At 41.5% G+C, this 18,840-nt stretch overlaps 1 protein-coding gene across 5 annotated transcripts in view; it reads right to left on the bottom strand.

Annotated features, from left to right (window-relative positions):
- The window catches only part of osbpl1a (oxysterol binding protein-like 1A), a 227,455-nt gene that overhangs the window by 58,213 nt on the left and 150,402 nt on the right, over positions 1-18,840 (bottom strand). For all 5 annotated transcript variants that reach the window (XM_067977748.1, XM_067977744.1, XM_067977740.1 and 2 more), the window contains one exon: positions 17,919-18,078. In XM_067977748.1, coding sequence (XP_067833849.1) covers positions 17,919-18,078 — 160 coding nt within the window. The remainder of the gene's footprint in view (positions 1-17,918; positions 18,079-18,840) is intronic.

Genomic DNA, 18,840 nt, shown 5'->3' on the forward strand with positions numbered 1-18,840 from the left:
AATGAAAGTACTGAAGATGTTAAATAGCCCCTTTCTCGTTGCTGCCTCACACATCTGGTAACTTTGCAAAAAGGCCCAGCTTAGACTTAACAGAACTTACTCACTGAGAGGGCTGGGCTTCACAAGCAGTCCACTTTGGCACTTGAACTTTGTTTCTCAACTGATCTCCAGCACTTGGTCACTGCAGTGACCAAAATGCATTCATCAAAAAAAACTTATCAAAAAGCTTTCACTGTTCTCTTATTCAAACTACAGAATATTACATAGAATTTAGAGCACAGAAACAGGCCATTCGGCCCAACTAGTCTATGCCGATTGTCTATGTCTATGTTTATGTTCCGCACAAGCCTCCTCCCACTCTACTTCATTTAAACCTATCTGCATATCCTTCTATTCCTTTCTCCCTCATGTACTAATCTAGATTCCCTTTATGCTATTCGCCTCAACTAAAGTTTCACATTTTAAAATCACTCTCCTGAATTCCTTATTGGATTTATTAGCGACTATCTTACATTTATGACTCCTAGTTTTGGACTCCCCTACAAGTGGAAACATCTTCTCTACATCTATTCTATCAAACCCCTTCATAATTTTAAAGACCTCAATTAGGTCACCCCTCAGCCTTCTCTTTTCTAGGCCAATTCAGTCTTTCCTGAAAGTTAGCACCTCTCCGTTCTGGTACCATCCTAAAAAATCTTTCTTTGCACCTTCTCCAGTGCCTCTATCACACGGAGTGCTGTGCACAGTTCTGGTCTCCATATTATAAAAAGGATATAGAGGCATTGAAGAAGGTGCAAAAAAGATTCACAAGGATGATACCAGAACTGAGAGGATATACTTATCAGGAAAGGCTGGGGCTCTTTTCCCTAGAAAAGAGAAGGCTGAGGGGTGACCTGATGGAGGTGTTTAAAATTATGATAGGGTCGACGTAGAACAAATATTTCCATGTGTGGGGGAGTCCAAAACTAGAGGTCATAAATATAAAAGATAGTCACTAATAAATCCAATTGGGAATTCTGGAGAAACTTCTTTACCCAAAGAGTGGTAAGAATGTGGAACACGCTGCCACAAGGAGCATTTGAGGCAAATAGCATAGATGCATTAAAGGGGAAGCTAGATAAGCACATGAAGAACAAAGGAATAGAAGGGTATGCTGATAGGTTGAGATGAAGTAAGGAGGGAGGAGGCTCACGTGGAGCATAAATGCCGGCATAGGCCAGTTGGGCCTGCTTTTGTGCTGTAGATTTGACGTAACTCAATGTATATCCTTTTTGTAAAATGGAGACTAGCACTGTGCACAATGCTCTTAAGTGTGGTTTAAGCAAGGTTCTATATAAGTTTGACATAACGTCTCTGCTTTTCCATTCTATTCCTCTCTAAATGAACCACAGTGCTTTGTTTGCATTTTTATGGCCTTGTTAACCTGTGTTGCTACTTCCAATGATTTGCAAATGTGTACCCCTAGATCCCTTTGATCCTCTACCCCATTTAGACTCTTATTTTCCAGGGAGTATGTGGCCTCCTTATTCCTGACATGAAAATGCATCACCTCACACTTATCTATATTGAAATTCATTTGCCATTTACACACCCAATCTGCAAATTTATTAACACCGTCTTGTTAACCAGAAAGGGAAGAATAATTCTCGTTTCGGGGGGTGCTGTAGGCTCAATTTCTGCATATCGTTGAATTGCAACCTTACCTACATTGCTGTGGTGAAACAGCATCTAGAGGACACAACACATTCAAAGATACATTGAAGACTGAGGCTACAAAGCCGAAGTTTAAGAGCTTCACTCAACCCTAAAAGCACTCGGCCATTTCACCTCCCAGATACTTTCAGACTGACCTTAAAAATTCTAAATGTGGTTAATCTGCTAAGTACCATGGCTTAATCTTTCGATATTTGAACAAATTATACAGATTTTAAAATGCGTAGAGTCTTTGTATTCAATTGCTGTAAATGTCTAATACTAATCTTTCTCTTTTCTTCCTCCAATTTTCTCTCATTAGATACTCTCTCAAGGTGGACACAGTCCCACAGGTGCTGGCAGCCTTTTCGTACTTCAGCCAACTATCCAATCCTTCATATGTGAGCCTTAATAACGAGCATCATAGGATATTCAACCATGTGCCATACCACATCCAGTCTAATTCTGCCTTTGCTTAATGTACACTTTCCTGCATCGGTCACTAGGATGCCTTTAAGAGCAGGAGTCCTGGCTGGTTTTCCCCTCCCTACTCTAGGTCCACTCTAATGCTGCAATTGCTACCCTGACAGAGACTAAATGTCACCAAGCAGAATTGAAGATTGCCTTAAACGGTTTAAATCTTAATTTATACTGTACTTTTAAAAAAATCGCATCTTGGAAGAAAAGCCATGATGCAATCTTCAAAGGGTGAAATGGATTCTGAAAATAATTTTTCTTAAAATTTCTAACAAAAAGAAATCGAGCTTTGCAGCAGCAGAATTGTACTTTCTGCTCAACAGAATATTCAATAGAGCATTGAGAATGCTGATTTTTCCCATGAGGTGTAAACACTAAACCTGGTTGAAACATGTGAAGTTTCAAGTACAGCAGCAACAGTTTATTACACCAACCTTTTAGTCAGAGATCACTAAATTCAGATAGTTTGTGGCATTTTTGTACTGTCCACATCATTAGTCTGAACCCTAAAGTCATTAGCATCTATATATTCACTAAAAAAGGCTTTAGATCCAATATAATGAACACATTGATATTCTGTAAATATTAGAACATAGCTCATTTTAAATTGTGTAAGTTGGGTTCTGTATTGTGTTATGTAGCACAGACCAATTTAAAATAAAAAAGTTTTTATTTTAATTAAAATATAATAGCAGGTTTTCCTCATCATTTTAGGCAATATTTTGCTGCAATAGTTTGAACCAAGGTAGCCTTCTGACCATAGCTCAATTAAAAAGACCTACAGAGGAAGTGGAAGGATTTGGAAGTGCACAAACAACTTGGAAAGTAAAAGCTGGGCAATGAAATAGCTGATTAAAAAAAAGTCAAGACTAACACCAGAGTAACCCAAGACAATCCAAAACAAGACTTGGGAAGACAAAGTTAAGAAATTGGAATGGTTCAGACTTGGAAGCCACTTATATTGGTCCACCAGATTTGCCAGTTATTTCAATTTGAGACTTGTATTGGAGACAGACCACTGGATTACCAACTTCTGTCTAAAGTAGTAATGTGCCTGTTCTATAAGAACTCCTCATTTAGAAAAAGCAACTGTACCTTTGTAGAACCCATTAAGTTTTTTTTATATAATGCATCAGTCTTTCAATCAAAGCTGTTTGGTCTAAAAATGACAATACTAGATCCATGTGTCAACAATGAAAAACAACACAGTAAAGAAAATGCTCATTTATTCTGGAAGTACATTAATGGAAAATTCTTCGAGTGACAGTTTTCTGCTAACAGATGTTGGCTAGTATTTGCAAAATAAACGGTGGTGGGGAAGCTTTTAGAAATGATAATCTGGGACAAAATTAGTAGTCACTTGGACAAGTATGGATTAATAAAAGACAGCACAGATTTGTTAAAGGCAAATCATGTTTAACTAACTTGATTGAGTTTTTTTCATGAGGTAACAGAGAGGGTTGATGAAGGCAAAGCAGTTGATAAAGTGCCACATAATAGGCTTGTCAGCAAAATTGAAGCCTATGGAATAAAAGGGACAGTGGCAGCATGGATACTAATTGGCTATGTGACAAGAAACAGAGAGTAGTGGTGACCGGTTGTTTTTCAGACTTGAGGAAGGTATAAAGTGGTGTTCCCCAGGGGTCGATACTAGGACCATTGCTTTTTTTTAAATATATGTATATTTTAATGACTTGGACTTGGGTGTACAAGGCACAATTTCAAAATCTGCAGATGACAAAACTTGGAAGTGTAGTAAACAGTGAGGAGGATAGTAATAGACTTCAAGAGGACATAGATGGGCTGGTGGAATGGGTGGACAACATGGCAGATGAAATTTAATGCAGAGAAGTGCGAAGTGATACATTTTGGCAGGAAGAATGAGGAGAGTCAATATAAACTAAATGGTAAAATTCTAAAGGGGGTGCAGGAACAGAGAAACCTGCGGGTATATGTGCACCAATCTTTGACGGTGGCAGGACAGGTTAAGAAAGCGGTTAAAAAAGCATACGGGACCTTGGACTTTATTAATAGAGACAGAGTACAAAAGCAAGAAAGTTATGTTGAACCTTGATAAAACACTGGTTCGGTCACAGCTGGAATAGTGTGTCCAATTCTGGGCACTACACTTTAGAAAGGATGCGAAGACCTTAAGAGAGGGTGCAGAAAAGATTTAGAAATGGTTCTAAGGATAAGGAACTTCGGTTACGTGTATAAACTGGTGAAGCTGGGGTTGTTCTTCTTAGAGCAGAGAATGTTAAGAGGAGATTTGACAGAAATGTTCAAAATCATGAAGGGTTTAGATAAAGTAAATAAAGAGAAACTGTTCCCATTGGCAGAAGGGTCGAGAACCAGAGGACACAGATTTAAGGTGATTAGGAAAAGAACCAAAGGCAACATGAGGAGAAACTTTTTTTTAACGCAGTGAGTAATTCGATCATAGCTTTCAAAAAGGAACTGGCTAAATACTTGAAGGGAAAAAATTTGCAGGGCTACGGGGAAAGCGCGGGGCAATGGGACTAACTGGATTGTTCTTACAAAGAGCCGGCATGGGCTCGATGGGTCGAATGGCTTCCCTCTGTACTGTAACAATTCTATGATTCTATGAAATAGGCATTTTGTTCGTTGTGGTCCTTTTAATATCATTTTTGAGAAATGGGCCCGTATTATCACTTTTACCGTAGAAACCAATCCAATATTGATTAAAAGAAATTAAAATCAACTTGTCCTAATTGAAGGGTAATAAACCAAAACTGACAAGAATCAAATAAAATAACTTTTCCATATAACTTATTTTGCACAGATGAGCTAAACAGCATGCAAGTGATTAATTAACACTGCTACTATATTGTAAAGTTGCATTCACTACTGTTAAGTTTAGTGTATTAGACTTGATCCCAGTAAATCTTCTAGGGAGGTCACATGACTAAACAAATGATAAGCAAATGCAGTGTATCAAACACTCCAGCATTTCACTAAGCTATTTTTTGTTCATGATTTATGTTGCATTTCTGGCCTTTCCTAACCTTGAGTGTCAATTTCCAAAGCCATCAATAATATCTATCCTTGCCTTGAAGTCTACGTAAGCTTTTGGGAACGCACCCAGGTAACAAACAGCAAACCCTGTTTGGTAAATGCTTTGAGATATTGGCTATCTTATGCCTCCATAAGATCTCACTTCAGATTTTGAAAGTTGCAGAGCACCACAGAAGGCCTGGTTTAAAGTTTAAAAAATGAGGCAAATTTATCATGCAAAGTATGATCCAAGTGATAATAGTTATATATTTACTGTGGAATGCCTTTTGATAAAAGAAAACATTGCAACTCTAAGAGCTAAAGTAAGGTTCTGTAGATAACTTTTAAATACATAGTGTTTCTCTTCTTTCAGGAATATCAACCTGTCCCTTCTGAGATTTCAGTCCCTTAGCTCCTCAGATTTTTAAGCTTCACATGACATTTTTCCAACAGCTCATTTTTGGACAGAAACATACTAGTGTATCTGGAAAGAGTGTTACTGGGACTCCCACATTTTGAATATCTGATCTCTCAAATTAAAAGAGAAACTGTCAAATGTGAACTGAGATAACCTACATCTGTCCTCATACCTATGTCTGCCTATGAAAACTGGTTTGCATAATTTTAATACTGTCAAAATATATAATCTAATCTACTTTCCTCCTCCAATTCTCTGCATTCCTCCTCTAAGTGCCAGTGACCCTCAAGCACCTTTTCCAATGGCCATGCCTCATAAGCTACCTCGACAGTGGGCATCAGCAGTCTATTCAACAATGGGCCTCATAATAATGGGGCCCAATCCTGTGGTCAGAACATCTATACATTGAAAGCAATTAGTAGCAGCAGACTCGTCTGTTTCCCTTTCCTCAACATCTGGGTATTGTGGCAATTGCTGCAGCTCACTACGGCTCAAGGTGAGATCAGCTATCATGCTACAGGCCAAGGATTCAACTTAGGCTTAATACATTCACCCACTGAACCATCAGGGAACAGTCATTATTTGCATGCTCCAACTTTCACAGAAGTGGTATCAGTGTTAGGCCCATTTCTTGGGATTTTCTGGATGGCAACACTGGTGAGGATTTCAATTCCATAGGAATTGCTTGACAACAGGAATGAATCAACAAAAAAAAGTTATTGGGTCTATGCTTTTAGTTACACAGGCTTGCTTGGACATATGGCATCTGGCCATTCTCCAGGAAAATAGCTATAGCACTTCCCACCATACAGGGATCATGCCAGTGTGGACCATATAACTGTGCAGACTTCTCTTTTGCAGGGAGTTTCGGATGGTTCGCACTAGAAGAGATTTCTTATGTTCCTGCTATGACGTTTTAAAGTGCTAGAGATTTTACACATCTTGTTATCAAAATATGATCAAGATTGTCAAGCAAGTGTTAGTTACTTAGCAAGAATTCATTCCTGAAATATCCTCCACGTTTTTGTGGCAGACAGCAAAACCTATCTTAATGGGGCCCAGAATTTAGAATTGGCAATTTATAAGAAAGAATATTTCCAGCATAAAAATGCTCTATTAAGGAGGAATAGACACCACTAGAGAAAGCGCCAGCCACCTAAATAAAGATATGGTACACACGCAATAAAGTTCAATTTTACCACAAAAAATATTTGCATCCAGCTTTGCCACTGAAACATATCACAAGCAAGTATATGCAAGGAGACAAAACAATAACTTGCATTTATATAGCACCTTTAACATAGTAAAACGTCCCGCAACGTTTCACAGCTACAAAAGTAGGCATATTGCTGGTACAACAGTTATAGAAGCTGGAGGCAACTGCCACAATTATTCAACTGTTCTGCATCTGTTAAATGTCTAACTTCTTTTTAATATTTCTTATCATCTCATACTGATATTATTTCAGCCATTTAACCATCTCCTGTTTTCCTTAAGCATTTTACTTCCTCATTTGCGTGCATGTATTTTCTCCTCCCGATTCTCTTTTAAAATCTGCTGGTCTGTATTTTTCCCCAGTTCTGATAAAGGGTTACACCCGAAATTTTAATTTGCCTGCTCTCTTCTCAGATGCTGACTAAGCTGCCGAGTGTTTCCAACATTTCCTGTTTTTGTTAAAAACATTTATTTTTGAACCTATTCAAATGTTTTGTGGCCTTCAGGAGGAGCAGGTTTATGCCCACAAGGTACTGTTACGTATCCCTCAGCTACAACAAATCCCCCTGAATACAGAAAGACAGGATAGAGTAGGAATTTTTAAAACAGACCGTTGGGGAAATCAGAGTTTGGTAGACCTTTTGTACAACAAATCAGATTATTTGGTCGGTGTTTCGTCATAGAAATTCTTCCAGACAGACTTCTCTCCTGGTCCTTCAGCTTTAGGAAAAATGTCAAATGGGGAAAGTCCCCATCCTTCCGCCTTGTTATACGAGAGCCAATGGCAAAAACAATTTGGGCTTCCTCCACATTCGGGAGAGTGACTATGGATATAAAACTGTAATTTGTGCAGATGAATGCTGCATCTCCTGAAGGTCTGCTAGATTCCAGCCCTCATTACTCAATATTATTATTTGTCTAATTAATCTAGGCTAACATTTCAGTACAGCACTGAGGGAAAAAAGATTTGCATTTATGTAGCACCTTTTACCAGGAGATTGGTTAGGCAGTAGAAGACAGAGAGAAGGGATAATAGGTATCATATTAGGTACAACACAGGAGATCGTCATTCGGCCCATCATGCCTGTGTTGGCTCTTTGAAACAGCTATCCAATTAGTCCCATTCCCATGCTCTTTCCCCATAGCCCTGTAAATTTTTTCACTTCAAGTAGTTATCTAATTTCCTTTTGAAAGTTACTATTGAATTTGCTTCCACCATCCTTTCAGGTAGTGCATTCCAGATCACTACAACTCACTGCGTAAAAAAATGTTTCCTTGTGTCACCTCTGGTTCTTTTGCCGATCACCTTCTGCCAGTGGAAACGGTTTCTCCTTATTTACTCTATCAAAACCCTTCGTGATTTTGAACACCTCTATTAAATTTCCCCTTAACCTTCTCTGTTCTAAGGAGAACAACCCAGCTTTTCCAATCTCTCCACATAACTAAAGTCCCTCATTCCTGATACCATTCTAGTAAATCTCTTCTGCACGCTAAGCCCTTGTCATTCTTCCTAAAGTGTGGTGCCCAGAATTGGACACAATACTCCAGCTGAGGCCTAACCAGTGTTTTATAAAGGTTTAGCATAATTTCCTTGCTTTTGTACTCTATACCTCGATTAATAAAGCCCAAAATCCCATATGCTTTTTTAACCGCCTTCTCAACTTGTCCTGCCGCCTTCAAAGATTTATGTATGTCCTCAAATTGGAAGGAAGTGACTAGTGGTGTCCCACAAGGAGCTGTGCTGGGACCTCAACTATTCACTATATTTATTAATGACTTAGATAACACAATAGAGAGTCATATATCCAAGTTTGCCAATGACACAAAGACTGGTCGCATAATAAGTAGTGTAGACAGAAGCATAAAATTATAAGCAGACATTGATAGATTAAGTGAGTGGGCAAAACTGTAGCAGACGGATTTCAACGTGGGTAAATGTGAGGTCATCGATCTTGGTCCAAAAAAGGATAGATCCGAGTTTTTTTTTAAAATGGTGAAAAGCTAGGAACAGCGGAGGTCCAAAGAGATTTAGGGGTCCATGTACACAGATCACTAAAATGTAATTGTCAGGTACAAAAATTAATCAAAAAGGCTAATGGAATGTTAGCCTTTACGACTAGAGGGTTAGAATATAAAGGGGAGGAAGTTTTGCTACAACTATACAAAGTCCTGGTTAGACCACAGTTGGAGGACGTGTACAGTTCTGGGCACCACACCTCAGAAAGGATATATTGGCCTTGGAAGGAGTGCAGCGCAGATTCACCAGAATGTTACCAGGGATCCAAGGGTTAAAATATGAGGACGGATTACATAAACTAAGCTTGTATTCCCTAGAATAGAGAAGGTTTAGGAGTGATTTAATTGAGGATTTTAAAAGAATTTTTTTTTATTTTTTTAAGAGAAACCTTGACCGCTGGTAGGGGGAGTCTAGGACAGGGGGACATAACCGCAAAAATCAGAACCAGGCCATTCAGGAGAGAAGTTAGGAAACACTTCTTCCGCAAAAGGTGGTAGAAGTATGGAACTCTCTCCCAGCACACTGGGGAGAACTCCCCTGCTCCTCTTCGAAATAGTGCCATGGGAATTTTTAAGTCCACCTGAGAGGGCAGACAAAGCGGAGCCATGGTTTAACATCTCATCGAAAAAGACGCCACCTCCAACAGTGCAGCACTCCCTCAGTACTGCGCTGGGAGTGTCACCTTCGATTTTGTGCTCACGTCTCTGGAGTGGGACCCACAACCTTCTGACTCAGAGGCACACATGACACCCATAAGGAGTGCTACACTGTCAGAGGTGCTGTTTTTCGATGAGATATTAAATCATATCTCATGACACTATTCGAAGAGCAAGAGTGTTCTCTTGGTATCCAGGCCAACGTATATTCCTCAGCCAACACCACTAAAAAAAGATAATTGTGGTGTGCAAATTGACCCTCAAGTAGCCTATGTTACAACAGTAGCAATATTCAAAAGTACTTCATTGACTGTGACGTGCTTTGGGATGGCACAACGAATTGAAGGGAGTTATTTAAATGTACATTTTTCTTTTGAGATGTTCAGAATGAAAAAAAAGTTGAATTGTGGAAAGTGCTATTTTTAAAGCATATTTTTCTCTTTGAAGATAGGATTGCTCATCAAGTTGAATTAAACTGAATATCAAGGTGTCAATACTGTTTTGTACAGCGACAGCAGCACATTCAAAATATTTTTCTGGAGATTAAAATATAGTATTACAAGAGCTAATTGCTGTAAATCATTAAAGTAGGATCTCAGAAAAATCAATGGTCTAAAGAGTGTATGCTCGGCTACCCACACCTTGCAATTAATTAGTATTTTAAACACGCCATTGCCAAAGGTGAGCCTTTATATCAAAAATAATCTGTCTATCCTTGGAGGCTGGCCATCTGCAGTCCTCCATTTTAAGCCTAGGATGGGAACTGCCTCCATTTTAAATGAGGTAACTAAGAAACATTCTATTTTGTCACAGAGCATATTTCAGATGCACCCAGTGCAAAAAGAGTCCCAAGGATGGCTCACAGAATCTATTGAGACCACTGGGGTGGCTGGTGGCAGTCATTTCTGAAGTCTCTGGTTGAAATAATCAAAGCCACAACTATAATAAGGAGAAAACAAAACACTAAACTTTTTTTTGAATATTCTTTTATGGAGAAATTCCAGTATTAAGATAGCAGGAAGGATGGTTTTTCTCCTCATTAGGTGAGGAATAGTATTTTCTCAATAAGGGATCACTTTCTGCAAGACGCATTCTTCCCCAGGTCCCAGTAATTCAGATAACCCAAATGATCAGCAAAGATTAGTGGCAGGTCAGAAGATTGGACAGAATATAAAAAACAGCGAAGAATGGCTAAAAGAATAATAAGGAGGGAGAAATTAGAGTACGAGAGAAAGCTAGCTAGAAATATAAAAACAGTTTAAGAGTAACAGTGTAAGAGTTTCTACAGGTATTTAAAAAGGAAAAGAGTAAGTAAAGTGAGCGTTGGTCCTCTGGATAATGAGTCTGGGGAATTAATAAGGGAGAACAAGGAAACGGCGGATGAATTGAACAGATATTTTGCGTCTGTCTTCACTGTAGAGGATACAAATAACATGCCAGAAATAATTGTGAATCAAGAGGTGAAAGGGAGGGAGGAACTTAAAATATTTACAATCACCAGGGAAAGGGTTCTGAAAAAAATTAGAACGAAAAGCTGACAAGTCCCCAGGTCCTGACGGACTTCATCCTAGGGTCTTAAAAGAAGTGGCTGCAGAGATAATAGATGCATTGGTATTAATTCTCCAAAATTCCCTAGATTCTGGAAGCGTCCCATCAGATTGGAAAATAGCAAATGTAACGCCTCTATTCAAGAAAGGAGGGAGACAGAAAGCAGGAAACTACAGGCCAGTTAGCTTAACATCTGTCATAGGGAAAATGCTAGAATCTATTATTAAGGAGGTTATAGCAGGACACTTAGAAAATCTCAATGCAATCAGGCAGAGTCAACAGGGCTTTGTGAAAGGGAAATCGTGCTTGACTAATTTATTAGAGTTCTTTGAGGAAGTAACAAGCAATGTGGATAAAGGGGATCCTGTGGATGTGGTGTACTTGGATTTCCAGAAGGCTTTTGACAAGGTGCCACATCAAAGGCTACTACACAAAATAAGAGCTCATGGTGTAGGGGGTAACATATTAGCATGGATAAAGGATTGGAAAGCTAACAGGAAACAGAGAGTAGGCATAAATGGGTCATTTTCAGGTTGGCAAGATGTAAGGAGTGGAGTGCCACGCCACAGGGGTCAGTGCTTGGGCCTCAACTATTTACAATCTATGTCAATGACTTGGATGAAGGGACCGAATGTATGGTTGCTAAATTTGCTGATGACACAAAGGTAGGTAGGAAAGTAAGTCGTGAAGCGAACACAAGGGGCTCGAATTTAGCAGGCCTGCGGGTTCCCAGCGCGTGGTCCTCCGGGAGCGTGGTCAACACGCTCGGCGAAATTAGTGGGTTGCCCGCGCGATCGTAGCAGGCAACCCACTAATAGGAATCAATTACCTGCTCCTCCGGGGTCCACGGCGCTGGCCTGCGCGTCGGGCGGGCTGCGCATGCGCAGTACAATCTGTCAGCTGGAGGCTCTCTAGTTAAAGGGGCAGTCCTCCACTGACAGATGCTGCAACCAATGGAACAAATTGCAGCATGGAGCAGCCCAGGGGGAAGGCAGCTCCCAGTTTAATGATGCCTCACCCCAGGTATCAGATGGGGTGAGGAGGAGGGGGAGGATACAGATCTTCCACCCGGCGGGCGGGAGGAAGCGGCCTGCCTCTGCCACCAAGAAGGCCTGGCTCGAGGTGGCAGAGGGGGTCACCTGCGCCACCAACATATGGCCCACCTGCTTACAGTGCAGGAGGCGCTGCAATGACCGCAGTAGGTCAGCCGCAGTGAGAACACGAAGTCTTTCCCCTACACTCCGTCTGCCACAACACTGCCCCCACCCCACATCTCCTTCGGCACCGCCAACACTATTCTGTAATATCACCCTTCATACCCACTCAAACCCCATCCTCATCTTACCTCCACCTACTCACCTCGCCAGTACTCATCCTGCCACTAACACGCAACCCAATCCTCATACAATCTCATTGCTCCATCCCATACTCACCCTCTCGTGCATCTCCCTCATGGCCAGCCTCACTCAACCTGCCACCACCTGTGCTGCAGCCACAGGGCATGCATCACATATGTGCAGTAGGCAGCGTAAGGCAAACGTGTCGTGAGCATGAAGGGGGTGCACAAGGGTGTCTGAGGGTTTGTCATGGGTGTTACCTATATTGAATTTCAGAGCAACAAACAGCACACATTATATTGACACCACCACTGCCATGTCTCCGCAAATCCTGTCCGTTGTGTCCAATAATGCCCGCTCCTGGGTATCACTATGAGGACCCACCACTGATGCCACCCATCGTGTTACTGCAGAGTAGGTGCAGGTGTATTTGCAGGGCTCGTCCGCGCAGACGACTGAGAGACATCGGCGGTGTAGCCGGCTGCACCCTGGACGGATGCGGAGGAGAAGGTGTGGAGGGCAGTGGTGACTTTGACAGCGACAGGTAAGCAGTTGGTGCTGGGGCCAGCCAGGAGCAGCTCGGCATGAAAGAGCCTGCAGAACTCCACGACTACATGTCGAGCGAATTTGCGCCTCCCTGTGCACTGCTGCTCGGAGAGGTCCGGGGAGCTGCGCCTCGGTCTGTGGACCCTGTGGCGAGGGTAGTGCCCTCTGCGATGCGTCTCTCTCTGCGGTAGCCCTCCCTCCTGCTGTGCAGGTGGGCGTGCAACAACACTGTGTTGGGGGGATCCACGTCTCTGCGGCGGACGGCGTGGACTGCGAGGCTGCTGGGGCTGGTCATGCTCTTCGTCCTCCGAGGGTGTCCACACACCACCCATCTGGCAGGTGTTGGTCTGAGGGGTTGTGCAGGGTAGGTGGGTGGTTCCTCGGACTGGGGCTGCGGTTTCGTGTCGGTCTGTCCTCTGGCTTGGCGGGGGGTGGTGGGGGGCAGGGGTTGCCCTATGTGACGCGGTGGCCTCCTGCGTGGGTGAGGGCTGTCCCCCGTGGAGTGCACCTTGGCACCTGCCACAGGCTGCTGGCTGCAACACGCCTGGTTGGAGAGAGACTGTTTCCCCCAGTGTGTGAAGCTCACTGCCTTGAACCTAAAATCCCACACTTCCTCTTTTGACAGCTGATTCAGCTCATTAACTGACCTCAACAAGCAAGGTAAGTACTCTCAAGTGGAACCCCGCTGGCTTTAATTGCCTGCGGGATTCCCACCAGCGGGGCTTGCGCGCGCAGCCCCGCACGTCAGCGCGGTACCCGGAAGTGGCCGGGATTTCGTCGCGATCCGGTCACGTGACCGGATATCAGGATTTTTCCGGGCCCCCCCGCTGGAAACCCGCCACCAAAATCGAGCCCAAGGAGTCTGCAAAGGGATATAGATAGTTAAGTGAGTGGCAAAAATTTGGCAGATGGAGTATAATGTGAGAAAGTGTGAACTTGTCCATTTTGGCAGGAGGAATAAAAAAAGCAGTATATTATTTAAATGGAGAGAGATTGCAGAACTCTAAGGTACAGAGGGATCTGGGTGTCCTAGTACATGAATCACAAAAAGTTAGTATGCAGGTACAGCAAGTGATTAGGAAGGCAAATGGAATGTTGTCATTTATTGCAAGGGGAATGGAATATAAAAGTAGAGATGTTTTGCTACAGTTGTACAGGGCATTGGTGAGACCACATCTAGAATACTGTGTGCAGTTTTGGTCTCCTTCAGATAAGGTTCACTCAACTGATTCCTGGGATGAGGGGGTTATCTTATGAGGAAAGGTTGGACAAGTTGGGCCTGTATACACTGGAGTTTAGAAGAATGAGAGGTGATGTTATTGAAACATATAAGATCCAAAGGGGACGAGAAGGGGTAGATGCTGAGAGGATGTTACCCCTTGTGGAAGAGACTAGAACTAGAGGCCACAGTTTAAAAATAAGCGGCCTCCCATTTAAGACGGAGATGAGGAGAAATTTTTTCTCTGAGGGTCGTGAGTCTGTGGAATCCCTTCCCCAGAGAGCGCTAGAGGCAGGGTCATTGAATATTTTTAAGGCGGAGTTAGATCGATTCCTGATTAACAAGGGAGTCAAAGGATATAGTGGGTAGACGGGAAAGTAGGGTTGAGGTCGCAATCAGATCAGCCATGATCTTATCAAATGGCAGAGCAGGCTCAAGGGGCCGAATGGCCTACTCCTGCTCTTAATTCGTATGTTCATAAGTTACTTCTCCAAAAGGGTCAGCTCCACATCTTTTACCTGCCACAGCACATATTGCTCATACTTGTGTCCTAAACATCTGGGGTCCTTTCCACACAAAAAGGCCAAAATTCCAGGGTGGGGCGGGGGGGGGGGGGAAGGGGGGCCACAATGGACTCTATCCCTTCCATTCCCATTGTGAGAATGAATAATCTCATTTGAGGATGAACATTTTTTGGCCACTTTAGCCCAGAAGCCTAAAATATTGTGCTGTTTACTAGCATGCTCCATCATGAAGTGTTAGCTTGGCGCAGTTCCTAGCACTCTTGCATGAGTCTCACAGTTGTGGGTTCAAGCCAGAGTTCAGGACTTGAGCATTTAATCCAGGTTTATACTTGGTGCTGCCCAACTGCCAATGCAGCATCAAGTCACAACTTTTTCCAACTTACGACTGCCAACACCAAAGCCGCCGCCACCTTTGGCTCCCATCAGAAACTTACTACCTTCCATCCCACTTCCTAGCTACACGCCCAGGCAGGAGCAGATGGTGCAAAGCCTTGGCATCCTGTGTGACCTTAGAGTTGAGCACAACACATTATATCCAGTTACCAAGACTGCTTACTTCCACCTCCTGATATCAGTTGCCTTCATCTCTGCACAGCCTCATCCATCCCTTCCCCAGGTTCAACGTCTTGAATTTTCTCCTCACCAACTTCCTAAGATGAACCCTATACAAACTCCAAATCTTCCTGAACTCTGCCATCCTATCCCATACTAAAGTCTTGTCTGCCCATCACCCTGTCCTTACTGACCTTCACTGGCTCTGTTGCCCTAAGCGCACAAATTACAAAATCCTCATCCTCTTTTACAAATCCCTCTATGGCCTTACTCCACTATATCACTGCAATCTCCTCCAGCCTCGTGTCCCAGCTCACACCCTAAACTCTCCTTATCCTGACCCACTCTACATTTTTACTCCCTCCCTCCATTACCATCTGCTCTATCATCGCAGCACAGCCTTCAGCCATTCTGCCCTTGAACTCGCTCTATCAACCCGTGCCCTGCTACATCTTTCCCCAAAACCTACATCTTTAATGTCATCTTCAGTCGACTCACCCAACTCTTCTCCCAACTCCTGCTTGATGTCTGATCCAACTTGTGGTGAGCTTTGGGGTATTTCAGGACATTAAAACATCTTATTTAATTGCAAACTGTTGTACTTGTAGCAATGAACATTCATTCTTTCTTGAATTCTGTAATCTACCTTATTAAACGTGTAACATAATTCTGCTCTCATGTTTGGCAGTCTTCTATAGTTACAAATTCATAAAAATGCAACATGTTACAGCAGCAACTTGCATTTATACAGCACCATTAACATAGTAAAACGTCTCAAGACACTTCACAGGTGCATTATCAAACAAAATTTGACACTGAGCCACATGAGATATTAGGACAGGTCAAGCTTGGTCAAAAAGGTAAGCTTTAAGAAGGAGAGGTAGAGATTTAGGGAGGGAATTCCAGAGCTTAGGGTCTAGGCAGCTGAAGGCAAGGCCGCCAATGATGGAGCGATGAAAATTGGTGATGCACAAGAGGCCAGAATTGGAGGAGTGCAGAGATCTCAGAGGGTTGTAGGGCTGGCAGAGATAGGGAGGGGGCGAGGCCATGGAGGGATTTGAAAACAAGGACAAGAATTTGAGAATAGGAGTCACAGAGGGGTTAGCACATTGTCCTTCTACATTTGGGACCTGGAGTCAAAATCAGCTCACACAGATGGGATAAAGATCTCTTGTCTCAGCTAATTGTAAGGGCTCTACATGAAGTGAGTCTCAACCCAACTTGCACTGAATGTGCCCACACACCAGCAATCTGCCCAAAGTTTGACACAAATTAGCAACGTTTACCCAGAAGCCATATAGATGGCTGGTAAAATGGTGCAGAAGTTCACATTAGTACAGAAGGGGGTCCTCTTCTTAGTGTGAGGTAAAATATATTGTGTAAGGAGCGAACAAGGAGTTTTATTATGCATATGCTCAAGGTATACATGACCCAGTAGCAGTTGAGACGGAAAGTAGGTACTAGAAGTAGAAGTGCTCCATATTCTAGCAGTGACAACCCACACCTTGTTCAGTGTAAAAATTCATCAATATACATTTAAAAAATCAATTTCCAGTATTCTAATTTGATTAATGATTTGTGTGCGCCACATAACAATACTGGTGGAGTCTGCTCTGTACTATACACTTTCCTAATTAACAATGTAAGCAATCAATTTTGCCAATACAGAAAATAACTTGGATTAATTATATTGTATCATTTTGAAATCAATCCATACCAGTAAAACCATGTCACTTATCTAAAATATTCTATGGTGACCAAGAGCAAGGGAGAGACAGAACATCTTAATGTAATGATTTATCCATTGAAAGTGCAATAAATGTTTACAACTATTAAAGTTAAACATCTACGTACTATAATCAAAAATCACACCGTACCAAGCAATTGTGAGGTAATCAGATCACCAAGAGAATGAACACTGTTGATGATACTAGAGAACTGAGTATCCCTTACAGTTCATTAAAATTTAGGCCCTGTGATCAAATTTAGTCTTTCAAATACGCTACAAGATAAAAGAAAATGCATTTGCACTATTTAAATCCATTATATTTAAACATTTTTTCTTGGCCAACATATTGCAGAAAATATTCTCAACTCAACTTGTCTATTTGGCCCATTGGCTTATGTATTAAACATTCATATCTTCAACATCAGATAGATTAAATGACTGCAATTTTTTTTTAAAATGCAAAATCAAATGATGGGAGAAATTAAGAATACACGCTTGGGATGAAATAAAGATTATTTCAGCCCTCTATACTGCAGTGGTACCTTGACATCAAACATTTCACAAGTTTAAAAAAAAATGATCCTCGAAACACTTTTCATCCTCAGACACATCTGACCTTTCGGCATTGCTACAGTTCAGAGCTTTTTTAAAAAAAAATATAGCTCTGCCTATTTTTCTGGGATAGCTTATTAATACACGTTTGCATAACATGTTTACCATAGTCTATAAAAGTAGAGGCATGTGCTTTTAAAACTGAAAAAGTAATGAGGGACCAAGTCTTTTGCTTCCATAGATGTTAACATATCTGAAGCAGATTATAAAGTACAATTTTCTCAACATTTTTATTCAAATTCTCTGTACTAAACCTTGCATGGCTCGGCTGGAGGGCATCTTAAACCATGTGGGAGCTCTAGGTACAATTACAGTTATATCTAACAAGCTATGTTCTTCAATATTTGGCTCCTTGGCTCACCTGTATTTTTTGATGCCATTGGCCTGAGGCTGCTTGCTGCCATGATTTTCCTCCTTAGACATATTTGACCTTTCGGTATTGCTACAGTTCAAAGGTACTTCCTCAGCTGAATGGCTTGTTATAGTTTCAAATCCACTCAAAGAGTCCACAGAGTCAGAATCTGCATTCAAAAACAAGCCATGTTAATACACTACTTTTCAAAGCAAGACCGTACAGTTGTAACAACTGATAGCATTCACTCTGTACCAAACTCTGAAACCTGACCCTGTACAGTATGGTTTACAGACTCCTTCTGGTAACTGTCCAAATATAAATGATCCTTACTTGCATACTACTTTCAAAACCAGTGCTGAACATTCATTCAAATGTAACTAAACCACAATGAGCAGCATATTTTATCTTGCCCTTTTCCCTTGAAATTACATGGAAGACTATTTACAAATCTGTTTTAAAACCTATTTTTCAATGTGTTTCACAGAAATAAACACCTATGCTGGCAATGCAATAAACTCTAAATATTTGTCAAATAAGTTTTATGTTAAAAAACATTAAAAAGTAATTACAAGCAAATTTTTGCATAGTCAGTTTTCAATAATGATTTTCATCACAGAACCAGGTCGTTAAAGTCGCACATTTACTGCAGAATACAAAACATGTTCTTGCTCATGAATTTTAAGTGAGCATGGTTTGACGTCAATGGAATCCAATGTCAACTACTTCAGCTGAGCTAGCTTTGCAATGGAGCTTCCAATGCCCGTCTAATGATTTTATTTACTTGTAGGTCAGGCCTACAATTTTGATGTAATAAAAAAGGTATTTTAAATTCCTTTTTATGTACGAAGAAAAATAATTTGATATAGATTAAAGAAATTCATTTCCAAACTGTTCGCTTAAAAGTTAGAAAGGCGGTATTAGGAAACAG

Source organism: Heptranchias perlo, chromosome 3, assembly GCF_035084215.1.
Source record: "Heptranchias perlo isolate sHepPer1 chromosome 3, sHepPer1.hap1, whole genome shotgun sequence".
NCBI classification, from domain to species: domain Eukaryota; kingdom Metazoa; phylum Chordata; class Chondrichthyes; order Hexanchiformes; family Hexanchidae; genus Heptranchias; species Heptranchias perlo.